The following is a 16,446-nucleotide window of genomic DNA, read 5'->3' on the forward strand; positions in this document are numbered from 1 at the left end:
GAAAGAGGGGTGGGGGCAGGAGGCAGCACGAGGCAAAATAGATTCAGACAGAGGGAGAGAGAAGCCCTATGCTGGAGAGGAAGAAAGGGGGAGAGAGGTTCCCAGGAAGGCCCAGCCATTAGGTCTGTCCTTGGGCTGCATATTTATACGGTCGAGGGGGTGCACAGATGGGCTCTCAATTGAATTCCATCTTCAACACCATCAGAGATTGATTTTGTACTCGCTTTTAATTTTGCCATAATTAATTAGATCATTACAACTGTTTGCTATTGATCTCCCTACTTAAACCTCTGGTGCGGAGGGGTGGCCCAGAGCCCTAAAAGCCCAGGAGGCCACAGTTGACACTCCTGGGGCTCCGGATCCCCCAGCGGGGACAAGGCCCCCAAGGGGGAATGGAGGTGGTCCAGGGACTGGGCCAAGAAACTAGAGGAAGGGCAGTGCTGAGGGTGGAAACTGGATTATCAGCTGAAAGAATTAGAACCTGAGTTGGTGAGGGGTGGAGGAGGGAGAGGGAGAGGAGGAAGGAGATTTGGGGGGGGAAAGGAGGAGTGATGCGAAAAGGGCCTAGACTTAGTCCTTGACCTCTGAAATTATTTGTAAACTATTGGAAACCTGATCCAACCCTCTCCTTCCGCACCAATCCAAAACTAAATTTGGATCCCTAGCCCCCCAACCCTGCACTACTCTGGGGCATCTAGTGGGCAGGCAGGTTGAGTTGGCAGACCTGTAGGAGAACGGAAGGAAGGGGAAAAGAGAGATTGCAGCCCTCCACTCCCTTAGCTTTTTGGGTCCCCAATTGGGTCCCCTGGGGCCTACCATCCCTCCCTGTGTCCCAGGCCTCCCTTGAGTTGTTTATTTTGGGGGCAGAGCCCTCACACCACACATATTAGGCATATATATCTATACTAACACTTACACTTTGGCTTCTACTTAAATACACAAGATTCTCACACGTGCACACAGCATGTCCCCACCCACTAGCACACATGTACACACACCCACATGTCATTTCCACTAGAAACTAAAGCCTTCCCAGTGCACCCAACTTGGAGGAAGTTGTGCAAAATACTTATACAAACTATGTGTATGAACATCATGCCTTTGGGACTCTCAAGCCTGAGTGAAAGTGGAAAGACAAAGTCTTAAATGTACAACAGAAAGGAGAGGCCAGATTCTGCAAAGAGACCAAGAGAAGTTGTAAAACTTACGTTTTCTGGGTGGAAAGTTTTTAGTAGATTTAGAGGACATTGTGAGGGAAAGCCCAGGAGGCCCCAGCGGTGGGAAGAGGCCCCAGAGCCCAGTCCCCAGTGGTTACAAGGGCCCCACCAGGCAAGCAAGGAGTGGAGTCCGCCCTCAGCTTGGTCGTCCCCATCCTTCTCAGCCATCCCTCTTGCCTGTGTCACTCCCCGCGCTCACCTGCCCGGCCCGCGCGCTGTTCCATACTCTGCTCCCCCTCGGTTGCCGTGTGGGCCTGGGTCTCGCTTCTCCGCTCCTCTGTGGCGGGACAGCGCGTCTCGCTTTTGCCGCGGCCGCCGGGAGATCTGGGCGCAGCCACCCAAGACCGAGAGGCTCAGATAACCCAGGCTGCCCGCTCCGCCGGCTGTGCGCTCCGCTCGCGCCCGCGCTCACACAGCCGGTTGCGCGGCGGCACAGCCACGCGCGGGGGAGCCCCGGGCTCTCCGCCGGCGCACACGCATGCACACGCCCCCAGGCCCCAAGCCAGCCGCAGGCAAGCGACACCCGCGCTGCCAGAGGCATCAAAAGACCGAATCCCGAGCCTAGACGACAGCACACCCTCTTACCCCACCCCCTCTTCTTCACTGTCACACGCTCCCCGTCAGTCTACGGCCTCGCTTACAGGGACGCCTTCATTCTCATGCAGTCCCCAACTTTGTGTGGCTCCCCTTCCCCGCGACTCACAGCACTCGCCCCATCCTACTTTCCCCACCATCAAGCTCCACAACCTGCCACACACACGTGGGTCTCAGCGTCAGGTTCCAAGATCCCTACCCATGCACCCAACTTTCTTGGTCCACACATTTGCTCCTTGGAGGGCCCTCTCACGAATACATTGCCGAAGTGCTCACTAAATCCCTCCGAAGCTCTTTTGTTCTGGATTTTTTAAAAACTCAGAATAAAATGAAAAGTCCTGGCTCCCTTGCCTTAAGGGTCCTACAAGCGAGAATAACCAGACCCCTGCTAACTCCCGCCGCACTCAGGTGACCACCTGCTTGAGACACACCATTTCACAATATTCTGGTCCTCTCACCCCGTTTCTGGGACCCTCAGGTTCTCACCCTAAGTACACTCCTGCTCTTTCATCCCTGATCCAAGTTTCCCCTTAGCCTTGCCCACATCATGTTCTTTCAATCTGGAATTTACACCTCTCACCACTTTGTCACAAATTCTCCCTCAAACCTCTAATACACACCACTTTCTCACATGCACCCTCTTGTACTCCTACTTGTTACACACACATACCTCTCAAGCGCTATTGCTCCCACTTCTACCCCCCCCCACGGACCCCCTTCTCACTGTCCTACTTTATACTCCCTACCACTTGCCCTAGGCCTTCCATTTTCACACAGCTTTGCTCACATGTGCTGAGTAACACTGAGAGGCTGTCAAGGAAAGTGCCCCAGTGTGCAGACAGGGGGCTGTGGCTGGCCCCATCTCCATGTTGTATACACGCACCTCCAGGCCCCAGGCAGAAAGGCACCAAGGCAAGGAGCAGAGCCCAGGTCCGTGGGGCCCCCTGAGTCCACTTAGGCTAGGAACTGGAGTTCTTCATTGGAAGGCCCATCCACTTATGCTGAAGTTCTTCTAGAAAGATTGTACAACTAGGGACAGGAAGCTGGAGGGGCACAGGAGCCCAGAGGCAAAACCTATGTCATAGTTCCCCACCTTAAATTTTTAAAATCTTCCTACAGGCACATGAATTTCTACCGTTTCAGGCAAATCATGGCCAAATTATCACCTCTCCAACTATTTGTGATTTAAAACATCAGACTTTGCCAGTTCCCCCACCTTTTTTAAATCAGTGATTTTCCAATTTAGGAGCACAAAACTTAAAAGCACTCTCATGTGGTTCTTCCACTGCATACACGTGTGATGTTCACACACATAGTTAGCCTTTCTGTCACCTACTCAGAACCACACCCAGTCACACACAAGGGCCACCACCCCGCTGAGTCACACCTTCACTGCAGAGCTCTTTGTGCCTTTGTTACCTCTTCTCTAAAGTAGTGGTAATAATCCTTGCCCTTCTCACAGGTTTCTCACAAGATAACTTGTGTGGAAGTGATTTATAAAATGTGAAGTGTGACCACAGACACATTCGTTACTCTTGCTCAGAGGCAGGAACTGAGACCCAAAGTTCCTGACACACATAGCAGAGAGGCACTCACTGGGGAACCAAGTGTTTTGAACTGGGGTCACACACACTCAGCTCAGTGTCCCTGCCTGCTCCTGAGCCAGCTCGTCACAGTTACCTGAACACAGGGCCCAGGGTTGGGGCAGTGCCAGGGCTGAGGCCTAGGCTCAGGGGAAGGCAGCTGAGGCCATTGTGCTAAGCAGCCTGTCGCATACCAGAGGGACCAAGAGGAGGAAAGAGCTTTCTTAGCTCTTGGCTCTGGTACTCTTAGAGCCTTGGGGACTCCAGAAGCCTGCAAAGTGATGCCAGTCGCAGGGCTCAGCGCCATACCTCAGCCTCCCTCCAGCCTCCTTCCTCAGGCTCTGCGTCTCTTTGTCTTCAGCCCTCACCTTGTCCCACACTGTCTCTCGGGCCCTTTTGCTCATTGCCCGCCCCATTGATTGAAAGTCTCTCTCAGGTTCTCCAAGGAGTCCCAGGAAAAATGATCCGCCAGCCTATTGATTCTTCATTAGAATTACATTTTCACGTGTGCTAAATTGGTTTTAAAAGCTTTTTCTGTTGTTATTGTCTTGTCAGACCCTGCGGTCTAGGGCAAACCAAGTTTAAACGTTGTGGCTTCTTAGGGTGAAAAAAAAAATCACCGGACCTAGGTCTGTGATTACTTGCTTTCCTGCCTTATTGTTGTCAGGATGACAGTTGTGATTTGGTTTAAGTATCTTTAGGAAAAGGGCCTTGCAGGAGATTGCTGAGTTCAGGCTGGGCCTGGCGGGTGTGGTGGGTATGTGTGGAGAGGGCTCCAAAGCTCCTGGAGGAAGCCCACCAGAGCAGTTTTTCTTTCCTTGAAAATTAAATTTAGCACTTGAACCTGTGTTAATTGCTTCTGGGACAAGAGAAAAGGTGAAAGTTTTAAAAATCAGTTTTATTTTTTCCCTACGCTTCCAGATTTAATAGAAGAGAAATAGAAAACCCAACCCCACTTATTCTAGCTTCCTCCCCTTTCTCCTAAATAGCTGGGGAGATGTCAACCCTTCACAAGGTGCTGAGGGAGAGGTTGCAGCCTCCCGCTTGGTAGCAGGTGAAATCCCAGTCACAAGGATACTTTTAATCATTACACTTTGTGCTGGGGAGGAATGAACCCAAACGAGGGGGAAGGAGCGGGAAGAGAGGTAGAGACTCCCATAGAGATTGGGGTTTTGGGATTTTGGGGTACCAGACTAGGGGAGACAGGGTTGGGGGGACAACCAGGGACAGTGTGAGAAGCAGAGGACAGAAAAGAGTGAAAGGAAGGAAGGAAGACAGAAGGAAGAAAGAAGGAAAAAAGGGAAAAAGAGAGGGAGAAAAGGAAATGTACAGAGGAGGGGGAAGAGAAAGAAAGAGGGAAATAGACCAAGGCAGGCAGAGAAGTAAAACCCCAGGGGGCTGCCAGCCTTCAGCCCCCACCCTCCTGGCCTGGCAGCGGGGCAGGCCTTGCTGGGAAGTGGGCACTGGGCGGCGGCTGAGCCCAGGCAGGAGAGCCGAATGTCTCTATGATGTGTTTATCCCCTAATCAGTTCATTAGTTATAAACAACATGACATTAGAAGTTAGGAGGCAGTTGATATTAATTTTTATTTAACTAGTTGATGTTTAATCCGTCACGCCAGGCTGGGTAGCAGCGAGAAAGATCTTCCTGACACAAAACCAGTTAGAACTTCATAAGGCGCAATCAGTGTCCGCGCGTTGAAACAAACAAGAGAGACAGAGACAGAGAGACAAAGAGAGACACAGAGAGACGGAAGCAGCCCCGCCAGAGACAGAGCGGGAGAGGCGAGCGGGGAGAAAGCTAACCCCGGGCGAGGACTGGGGGAAATCAGCTAGAAAAATTGAGAACGCATAGAGGTCGGCTGGGCGAAGGGATGGCAGCCCGGAACTCGGGCTTGAGCCCAGCACGGCCCCACGCAATAGTGAGGGGTCGCGGCGGACGCCCTAGGAAGGCCTGGCCTGGGCAGTAGCAGGGCTGTCGGTCAGGGCCCTGCCAAGCCTCGCCGCTGCAACCATTAGCGCCTTCCGCGGTGACCAGTAGCAAGGCGGACCGCGGGGGGCTAACGTCCCAGCAAGCCGAGGCCCAGATTTTCGGAAACTGTCCCCTGAGGGCCCAGGTTCAAAGGCTGAGAACCCCCTCCGGTCCTGCTCCTGGAAGAGCGGGCGGGCAAGAGAGGGAAAGGGGGAAAGGCGTCGACTTTGTGCCCAGCGGCTCAAGTTTGACAAAGTTTGCAGTGATCAAAAGCCAGAGCAGGATGTGTGTGCTTGTGTTTTGGGGGTGCCCGGCAGTGGCGAAGAAGGAGGAAGTGAGAGACAGTCTGGGGATTCTGCAGGCGGCAAAGACTTTCTCCCGAGTTTGCCAGCGCCTCGACGAGCGTCGTGCGGGGCTCCAACTAGGGACCAGGCTGTATTGGTCGCAGGCTCCTCGGTGGCCGTGCCCGGCCAAGAGTCTGAGGTCCCCCTGGCTGGCCCGGGTTAGGCTCCTCTCAACCCCGCCCCCAAGCATTGGCGCTCGGCTTTTTCCACCTTCACTCCGGGCACCCGCCGGGCACTGGCTGGGTCACGGCTTCCTGCGCCCGCACGGGGGTGGGGGCGGTGCAGTAGTTTTCCGCCGTCGCAAAGGACACTGTTTGGAGGGGAAGAGGCATCCTGGCCCGCGCGCAGACTCAAGCCGAGCATCTCACAATTTGCATGTTAATCTGCCTCCACAGCGAAAAGGAAATCGCTGAAATTCCGAAGAAAATTGCCTCTCGCCAGCGGTTAATAGTTAACTCAGACGGGAAAGTTCCCAGGGAAAAGCGAAAGCCGGGACAAGAGGTTCAGGGGAGGCCGGGCCCCGACCTCTCCCCTCGACCCGCGTGCTCGGCCCGGCCCGCCTCCCCTCCTCGAGAGGCGCTTCCCTCACCCTATAATTAGCATCGTTTAGTTCACAAAACCCTTTCTGGGAGAAATCTGTTCCGGGGCTCGGTTCAGCACCTGATTCTGCCGGGTGAGGCGAATAAATCACTGCAGCGGCGGAGGCGGCGGGGGAGCCGGACCGAGCCCGCCAGACTGAGGCCGCCGGGAGAACGAAAAAGTGAGAAAGAGGCGGAGGAGTCAGGAAAAAATGATGTAGGGAGATGGCACAACGGGACAGCGAAGGACCCTGGAAGGGAGACCCCCCAAAAAAGAGAGGGACCCAGAGGCAGAGAAGGGGCCAAAATAGAAGAGGGAGATACGGGAAAAGATGGAGAGAAGAGAGGCAGAGAGAGTGGGAAAGAAAAGGGAACGAAAAGAAAGGAAAAATGAGGAGGGGATAGAGAAGTTAGAGAAGAAAGAAGAGCGAGGAGGGAGATTAAGGAGGAGACAAAAGAATAAAGAAAAGAAAACCAAAAGAGCAAACGCTTTGTTTATCTACAAAAACTCCCCTGCGAGGCTCAGCAGTGAAAGCGCGCCCGGCGGCGGCCAGGGCTCGTGCACAAGGGCCGCAGACTCGGGGGCCCTGGCGGGAGCGAAGCCTGCGTCCTGGGGGCTCTAGGCTGGATCGGGCGCAGAACCCGACTCCGAGTAGAAGTTCCAGGGCGCGGGGCGCACAGGAGTAGTACGTGCTCCTGTAAGGAATGGTGTTTGTGTGTGGGTGTCATTCTGGATCCGTGGCTGGGGACGGGGATGAGTAGATAAAAGGCGCGAAGCTCTCTCTTGGGAGCCAATTGGGTACCTGGGACTTCCTGCCCGGGAGCTACGGCAGGCGGAGAGCGGAAGGGAGGGCTTCGGCCACCTTAGCACAGACCCCCCCACACACCAGCGCCTTCCTCCCCACCAAAGCCCCCTCTTTTGCAGGGCCTCGGAGAACCCACCCCCCACCCTCTGCAAGTTCCCAGCACCTGGGGGCGCGCCCAGAAAAAGCTGCGAGAAAAAAAGTAACGCAGCGAGAACCGCGACCGGGTGCCAGTGGAGGGCGCATTTCCTGAACCTCCTCCCAGCGGTGACAGAGAAGCGCGACGCAAATTCCGCTGGCTCTAGGGGCCAGGCCCCACACTGGGCTGCCCGGGCCTGAGACTGGGGAGGAGAAAAGGAAAAGAGAGGAGAAAGCGGGGAAGAGGGCGGGGGCGGTGCAGAAGAGAAGCAGAGAGGAATGCAAAATGGAAATATGGAGGCAAAGGAAGGAGCCAGGGTGAATGCGAACATCTCCTGTCTGGTCTGATGACGTCTCTGCGTGGACAAGGGTGGGAGCGCCCCCTCCCTGGTCTCACTCATTTCGAGCCCCTGTGCTCTGGCTCCCCAAGGATGCCGGGCTGAAGGCTGAGACCCAACCTGGCTGAAGGAGGCCTCTGTGCCTGTGGGACCCACCCATGGTGAGGAGCTGAAAGCATCCCTGCCTGTCAGGCAGCCTCTGGGAGGACAAATGCCCCGAAATTTTCCAACCTTTGGGACTTCTGGGGCAATGGACACACACTCTGTTTTCCTTTCCCCTTCTTCCCTCCCCCTCTTGCCTTGTCCAGCCACAGAGCTGGACTAGAGGCGGAGGGAGGGGGGAAAGACCTCCAGGAAGGAAATGGGCAGTCCAGTCAATTCCTACTTCTGCAAGGAGACAGAATGAAACTGATACCTAGATCAGAATCTGTTGGGCTGAGGAAATTGGGAAGACAGCAAGCAAGCTGGGCCAGTTCCCAGGGCACCAGTCAGTCAATAAACCTGGGTCAGCTCTGGGATGGACACTGGGCTTACAGAGGTAAATCAGACACTGGCTCTGCTTTCAAGGAGGATATTACCTGGTGGCAAAGAGAGCTATAAACCAAGGAACTCTGCAAAGTGTCAAGTTCTGGGCTGGAAGGGTGACTGGGATACAGGGAAACACAAATGGGGGAAGTCAGAGAATGCTTCATAAAGGGGGTGGGGTCTTGCAAGATGATTGATGTGCACTAAGTGCAGGGGACAGCTGGGTAACATAGTCCTAGGCAGAAGGAAACCAGGAGCAAAAGCATGGGGAGGGGGCAACAACCCACCTAGTTGGGGAACTGTAAAGGATTCTTTGAGGCCAAAAGGGGGTGAGGCAAGGGAAATAAGGTTGGGAGGTGGGCATGGCCTAGATCAAGGAACACTTTTGCTAAGGAGTTTTGATTTGCTCCTTTAGGCCATGGGGTACCATCGAAGGATTTTAAGCAGGGACGAGAAGAGATCTGATTTGGAGGGGAAAGACCACTCTAGAGGTGTGGACAGTGGGCCTGGAGGTAGAGAGAATAGCAGAGACTGGGAAAACAGTCTCAGCAAGAGAAGTGGGTCTTAAAACAAACCAAAAAAAGCCCAAGGGAGATAGAGAAGAGAGGATGAATGTGAGAGGTGGAGGCTGGGTGGTCTGGACTAGGGCAGATTTTATGTGTGTGTGTGTGTGTGTTGTCGATGAGATGATAAATTAAGGTCCATTGTTCTCTGGGTAACTTTAGTATCAACTCTGGCCTCTCCCCTCTCCTTACATCCTCTCCCCTCGCAAACCCTCCCCTCTGTAGTGGTTACTAAATATGTCTGGAGGCAACACCTTCTCCCCACCTCATGCAGCCTTACTAGGCCGTCTCATAGAACAATGCACACTACAGAAGGGGATAAGTTCTCACCAACCCCAACACAGAGAGAGCAGCACCCCAAAAGTGAAAAATAGAGTCAGGTAATCCTGAGGTAGACACCACCTTTCTCAGATCTAAAACGTACTGGTTATATGGGACTTTGGACACATCCCTTGAACCCACTGTGCCTAAGTTTCTTCATCTGTAAAATGGGGACAAGAATATCTGCCTTATGGACTTTTTGGGTCGTATTAAACAAAGGGTATATTAACCCCTGACACATAGGTATTTGACCACATCAGTTCATTCTCCCTGCCCACCCCAGGCCCAGACCTCTGCATACACAGATTGAGCATTGTTTTCTGTGCAGTAACAGGATGTGGGGAGAATAAAAGAGTAGGAATAGAGAGACACTTTGGAGAAATCAACCTAAAGAAACTGAGGCATACAGTTTTAGTAACTTGTCTATAATCACACAGCCAGTAGGTGGCAAAGATAGGATCTATACCCAGATACTGCCTTCATAACCTACACTCTTAAGCACATGCTATACTATATATTCCTCATGCCCAAAGAAAGGGCCATCAGAGGGAGAAGAGACTGGCTGTGGCTCAGATGTTAAGTGGGTCTGAGAGGACTCCTCAGGGCATCCATTTGGTGAAACCCAGGAGCCTTCCTCCCCTCTCTCTCTCAGATCCTAACACCAGCCCCCTTTCACCACCTCTGTGCTCTTTTCTCTGCCTATGGCCTCTGAGTCTGGGATCTCAGAGCTGGCTCCCGTGATCAACCAGCCAAGTCTATTTGGCTGCAGGGCCTCCGGCCCTCTCCTGGCCCTGCAGGAAGTTTGAAGCCCCATCCTAAGAGCTGTCATTTGTATTGGGAGACTCTGATTTTTCCCAGCTGGGCCTTGTCCCTCTCCATGGGCCTCAGGTTTTTCCAGCTTCCAGGCCTGCATCCTCTCATTATGGAGTGGGACGGGGATTACTTTCATGCCTCATCCCAGCTGGACTCAGCTTCTGATCAGGCCTGGATGGAGCCTGAATCCTCAACACCAGCCACAGACAATAATTTCCTGGACTGTTTCTAATGCCCCACACATGGGCCTGACCTGAGCTCTCCTTCCCCATACAGATCCACATGAGCTGGGCCAAGGTGTCCTGGGAACTGCAGAGGAGCACAAAGGACCCTACTTTTGAGTGCATTCTCTCTTCTGACTGCTTGGGGTCCACACAACAGGCACAAAGGCTGTCCTCAGAATTGACCTCACTGTGACCAGAGAGCTGCTCATCCCCTGTATGCTGGAATCATCCTATAGTCCCTCCTTTCTCTAGGCCCACAGAGGTCTTTCCCCCCTTTGGGTAGGAGTTATCTTTGCCAAAAGACGGAAGTTGAAGAAGTTCTGGAATGATCCAGGTCTGTGGAGACTGTCTGTGCTGTCTTTTAACCCATCCAGGTAGATAGTGCAGGAATGAATATGTGTGTGTGGGGTGGGGGAGGGATCTGGGCCTATATTTAGAGGGGTTTCATTTTGACTGGAATTTAACCAATTCTACACCAAATGGCCTCTTCTAAATGACCTGGAGTTCTTCAAAATAGTCACTATAGCCAGCACCATGGAGCAAAACCATTTATGGGCTTCTTTTAGGTGTCTGCCTTCCTGGTTTGCAGCCTAGTCTTTTGAAAATCTTCCTTCAAGATGGACAGGGTATTAGGCAATATGCCAAATCATTCAGACAAGACACTAGGATGAAGGTGACTGGATGGATGTAAATTAGAGAGAGGAGCTTTCTCTTTTGCCGCCTCCTTCCTCCCCCAACTCCTTCCCCACTTCAAGGAAAGGTGTTGTGTATGGGAGGTGTGGTGCTGCCCGTAGCATCCTCAAAGCAAATATATTCCCTCCCAAGGACAAATTACTCTCTAAATCGTAGTTTCCTCATCTGAGAAGTGGGAAACTCATCCCTTCTGTATGGGGAAATGAGAGAGTTAGAGCGCCCAGCACCGCACCTGGCACACAATAGGGACCCCTATATATGTCCTTGTTAATATCTTATGCCTTTAAATGAGCCAGCACTGCGCCAGTCACAGCCTGGGGGATGGTGTTCAGGGGCACTCCTCAACACCTGTGGGAGCTGGGTGCTGTAAGGGTTGGCTTCCTGGGACACCACCGCACTTCTGGGTTCCGGGGCTGCGGATACACTTGTCTTTTCCGCGCAGAGCCGGACGCTCGGCGGCGCCGGTGCGAGGGCCAGGCGGAGAGGTTGGACCGCCAGTCGGATTACGGGTAAGGGTGAGGGGTGTGGAACACGCGCAGGGAGACTTGGCAGCTTCCAGCCGGCGGCCAAATAGCGCCTGGCTGCCGCCGCCGCGAAGCCCTCCGGGCTTGGAGCTGCCCCCGGGCCCGCGAGTCCTCCGCGCTCTGAGCGCGCTTGCCGGCGGCCCGCCCCGCCCAGCGTGCCATACGGCGGCGCTCTATTAATAATCATAAACCCCCGCTCACCCTCCTCTTAAAATTAATAACTCTGTAATTAGAGTCATTTCGGAAGCCTCCTCAGCCGCCGAGGCCGGCCGGGGCGCCGGCCGCCCCGCGCGACGGGCAAAAGGGAGGCGGAGGCCGGGAGCGGTGGCCACGGCATCTGCAGGTACAGAATGAGAATTAAAATCTCTCTCAACAATCCAATACACTTTTTATCAGCCATCTATCTGAGAGCGGGGCCCATTCATCATCCGAGGCATTCTCCCTGAAAACAAGACCCATTCAGATTTTATACAAATTATCATATTTATCATCGTCTCCAACTCAGGAGTAACATCTCCGCAAAGTGTCTGCCGTCTCCCCGGGGAGCCGCGCGTCTCGGAGCGCCCGAGTGCCCGCCCGGCAATTCCCCCGCCGAGCCCCCTCCCCTCACCCCTTCCCCCCACCTCCATAGCGGCCCCGTCTCTGGCCTTTGATCCCCTGTTTCTGCTTTCCCCCACCGCTCCTTCTGTTCTTCCTACTCGCTATCAATCTCTCTTTCTCTCTTCTCTCTCCTGCTCTCTTCTCTCTCTCTTCTCTCTCCCCCTGGCCTTTGATCCAGGTCTCTCTGCTTTCCCCCTCCCTCCAACACGCTTCTCTCTCTCTCTCTCTCTCCCCACCCCCTTCTTTCTTACCTCCCAACATGGTCTCCAGGTCCTGGTCAGGTCTTCCCTCTCTCCCTATCTTTCTCTCTGTTTCCATACCTGTCTCTCTGGGTCTTTGCTTTCTCCCCACCCAGCATTCCCACTTCCCTGCCAATTCCTAGAAGCAAGAAGGGCTTTTTGTGACAAAACAGCTTGAGCCTCCCCCTCATGGACAGAGGAGGTGTTCTGCAGTGGAGGTGTTCTAGGAGCCAGCTAGGGCCTATATCCAGTTTGAGGAAATGAAGCCTGGCCACACTAGACACACACTAGAAATACACACAACACGCAACACATACACACAGCCACACACATACCACACGGCCTCCACCACACACGCACGCGCGTGCGCGCGCACACACACACACACACACACACACACACACACACACACAGCTCTCCCAATACACAGAGCCCCCAATACACAGCCTTCAATACACCCCCCACACAGACTCTTAACCATACTCTTGTAGCCAATCTCTCTATACACATAGCCCCCCTTATACCACAGAGCCCCCTAATATAGACATAGCTACCTACCACACACATAGCCCCCCATACATACAGATGAACATAGGTGCAGGAAGGCGCACACAATCCAAACTCCCAGTGTACTGATATGCATTGTCTTCTCACCTCTTACCTAATTAGAACCCTCATCTCTCTCCTGGCTTTCTCTCTCAGCACAGACATACACTTTAGGCAGGCATAGGTCAGGCACCACCACCTCTAGAACAACTTCTGGCTTAGGTAGGGGAGTTTGCCTGGAACCAGCAAGATCTCAGCTGCCCCACCCAGCTACTAGGGGGCTCCATTTCCTCTGCACTGACACTCAGGGTTTAACTGGGACATTTCAGAAGGGGGGTTTATTCAGATTCTAAGGAGGGTGACGTTAGAAAAAGCCACAGCAAGAATGCTCAGAACATAGATAGGCTTCTGACTCAAAAAGTAATCCGTAGGTGACTGCTTCCTTTCTAGGACTCAGTCCTGGGGGTGGCCCTGCTGGCCTCTCTGGGGGCAGCTAGACTCCAGCATTATATTGAAGTCCTCTCTGACCCATCCTCATTTTCCCCTCAAAAACCTGCCTCAGTGGGTTGCTGTGGAGGAGCCTATGGCTGTGTCTCCTGTGGGCCGTTGGTCAGTTGATTCATGCATTCCTCAGTCATTAATTCAACAACCATTACTGAGTGTTTTCTCTGTGTCAGCTCTCTGCTTGACATGGAAATTACAGTGGTGGCAAAGAGCTACCTAGTCTCTCCCTCCACAGATTACAGTCTAGAGCACTGCTGTCCAATAGAACTTTCTGTGCTGGTTGCAAATGTTCTATATCTGCACTGTTCAAGATGATGGCCACTAGCCACATGTGGCAAGTGAGCACTCAAAATGCAGCAAATGTGACGGAGGAGCTGAATTTTAAATGCATTTGTTGAAATTTAAATTAAATTTTATTTGATTTAATTATTTCATTGTGGCTAATAGCTACTGTGTTGGCCAGCACAGGTCTCACGGGCAGGTTAGTCTCTATTTTGTTCAATGGGGCAGCATATATGTGAAGGAAGTCCCTCCCCCTTCCAGAGCTGTGGAAGGTCTGCGAGTGTGAGTGGAGGCTGGGTGTCTCTGAGCACAACTCCTCTTCCTGTTTGGACCACCAGTTCCCTACTGCCATAAGAATGCAACCCACCCACATGTGCAAGAACCATTCTCCTTCTAAAAACTGTAGATGAGTAATCCCCACGAAAGAGTAACAATAGCATTTCTTGAGTATTTCTTGGCTACCAAACACAATTTATATATGCTATATCATAAGTCTTCCCTGGAGTTTATGAACCTAGATGCCTATGAGGGCAGGAAGGGTTGGGAAAACAACAGGGAGGGGGTTCTGGGGCAACTTGAAATGTCAAGGCCTCTCTAAAGTTTGTGATTGTCATGCATAAGTGGGGATCAGTGATGCCAAGTTGTCTGATTTTTAAAGAGCAACCAAGACTTTTGGTTTTTATTTGAAATGCACTGGAAACTGTTTAAACATTTTTCTTTAAACAATCTAACCGGGCAGATGATCAAGTAATGACGTGCAAGGATAGTCATGGCAGCTTTGTTTGCAGATTAGAAGTAATCTAAATGTCCACTAGTAGGAGCCTGGTTAAATGACTTATGACACATCTATTCAACAGAATACTAGGCAGCCTTAACCAAGAATGATGTGAATCTTCATATACAGATATGGAAAGATTTCCAAGGTAAATTAAGTGAAAAAGGAAGGTATGGAACAATGTGTAAGTTACCATTTGAGAGAAAAAGAGATACACACATACATGCATGCACACATTTGTACCTGTATAGACTAGCTCTGGAAAGACATAGGAGAAACTGGAAACAGGAGTTGCCTCAAGGAAGAGGGCAGGGGTGGAAGGAAGACTTAGTTTTCCCTTTATACCCTTCAGTATGTTTTGATTTTTGCCCTAACTGCATGATTTATGTATTTACAGTGTAGGCCTAGCTAAAGGCCAGCTATGGCCTATAGGCCACATGTTTATAACTCTTACCCTCATGGGGTGTCCTTTCGAGGTAGGTATTACTGGTGCCATTATACAGATGAGGAAGCTGAGGCTCATTTGGATTAAAGTTGCACAGTTGTTCAAGTTTATAAACTGCTTAGTGGTGAAGCTTCGATTCTAACTGACTAGGTCCTTCTGGCTCACTGCTTCTTTCCAGAAGATGGAGGAATAATGATGCTAATAAGATTATGTTGTCAACAACCATGTTTATTGGGAACTTATGTACCAGGTACTGTGATAAATATTTCAGTTTACTAATCCTTCTAACAACTTTATGAATTAGATACCATTATTATCCCATTTTACAGATGAGGAAGCTGAGGCAGAGAGGTTAATTAAGCTGCCCAGAGTTACACTGGCCAGGAAGTGCAGCTGAGATCCTTACCTGGGTATTCTAACTCCAGAGTTTGGTGCTTAACCATCTCAATGCACATAGAGAACTCCACAATCGATTGTTGCACTCCCAGTGGCTCATCCAAGAATGCTCTAGCACACCTCTCTGTGGCCTGCCATGAGTGTGCCCTGACCTGCATAGTGTGGACCTATGTACATGTCTATTTGTCCAAACACATCTGCACAGCTCCAAAGAAGATTCCCTTGGGGGACGGACTTCCTGTGTCCTGTTCTGTGGTGAGAAGAAATGGGTATCTCCCTGTTAGCAATGGGCCTTCAGATTCCTTGTGACCTGCTCTTTCTACTTATGCCCCTGCACTGCCCATAACTGAGAACAACCAGAGTTGCCTCTTTTCTCCAAGTAAATGTGAGAAAAGGGCCCAGGAACCCAGATATTAATAATACCAAGTGATTGTATAGCACTTTCTCTTTTGAGTCTTTTAACACCCATTGAGGAAGGCAGGGTTACTATTGCCTTTTTGTGGATGAAGAAACTGAGACTCACACATCACACACACATGTACAACCATGCACATACTTGTAAGAATTAAAAATACATTGTGGTACAAGTTAATCTGCTTATTCCATTGTCTCATTGCAATGTCTCTAAAGTCCCTGTCCCCATCTGGGGCGTGCACTACCCAGAGGCCCCAAGCTGGAGATGGAGAAAGACAGCCAAAGAACCACAGGAGTAAGGGCAGAACTATGGCCTTTGAACAAGAACTCACCCCACTGATGGCTTGAGTTCTATGGCTAACATTGTGGCTTAGTATGGTGTAGCTCTTTGTGCACAAGGACATGTGTATACTCCACAGGCTCTCAAAACACCAGCTTCTCACACAAGTTTCCCTTCCCTCACAACATCTTTGAACTGGAAGTCTAAAGATTCTCAACCTGTCCCCAATCCCCGCAGCCACAGGCCTAGATCCCTGATACAAGCCCCAACCCCAGCACGTGATTAAGAAAGAAGAAGCAGGCAGATATTGAGGGAGTATTCCCCCCACCAATGTGTCCATGGTAATGGCAAAACATAGGCTCTGGCAGAATCCAGAATTTTGGAGGGCCCAGGGTAGCCAGGGGCAGCCTTAGATGGGAATGGCAAATCTGGCAATTGATTGACAAACTAGGCTTCCCTTAGGGCATCAAGCATCACTTCCAAGGAATTTATTTAGCAAATACTTACAAGGTACTTGCTGTGTACTTGGAACTGTTGTTAGCACTTTATAAGAATGTTAGTTTCCTATTGCTGCTATAACAAATTATCACAAACTTAGTGATACTTAAAACACCACATTTATTATCTTACATTTCTTGAGTTCAGAAGTCTAAAACTCGGGGTTGGCAGGACTGTGTTCCTTCTGGAGGACCTAGGGGAAAATTAGTTTCCTTGCCTTTTCCAGTTTCTAGAAGCC

General features: G+C 51.4%; 1 protein-coding gene and 2 long non-coding RNA genes across 14 annotated transcripts in view; 2 read left to right on the forward strand and 1 right to left on the reverse strand.

The window, feature by feature from the left end:
* PAX2 (paired box 2) overlaps positions 1–1,750 on the reverse strand; it is an 89,563-nt gene extending 87,813 nt beyond the window's left edge. For 6 of the 11 annotated variants that reach the window (XM_088791891.1, XM_088791887.1, XM_074339179.2 and 3 more), the window contains exon 1: positions 1,417–1,746. Coding sequence is in view for 2 of the 11 variants with exons in the window: in XM_088791892.1 (XP_088648018.1) it covers positions 1,417–1,441 (25 nt within the window). In the remaining 9 variants the exon portion in view is untranslated. Of the gene's footprint in view, positions 1–1,416 lie in introns of all 11 variants that reach the window. The other 5 variants (XM_088791888.1, XM_088791889.1, XM_088791892.1 and 2 more) reach the window with 3 other exon arrangements.
* Positions 1–16,446, forward strand: part of LOC141572907 (uncharacterized) — a 54,444-nt gene that overhangs the window by 3,661 nt on the left and 34,337 nt on the right. The window lies entirely within an intron of this gene.
* Positions 1,767–9,217, forward strand: LOC109443951 (uncharacterized). The gene is made up of 2 exons (XR_002136761.3): positions 1,767–6,469; positions 7,213–9,217. It is a non-coding gene; the product is annotated as an uncharacterized LOC109443951 (long non-coding RNA).

The sequence above is a fragment of the Rhinolophus sinicus genome, chromosome 15 (genome assembly GCF_057876585.1).
Source record: "Rhinolophus sinicus isolate RSI-liver-muscle chromosome 15, RSI-T2T, whole genome shotgun sequence".
In the NCBI taxonomy this organism is placed as follows: Eukaryota; Metazoa; Chordata; class Mammalia; order Chiroptera; family Rhinolophidae; genus Rhinolophus; species Rhinolophus sinicus.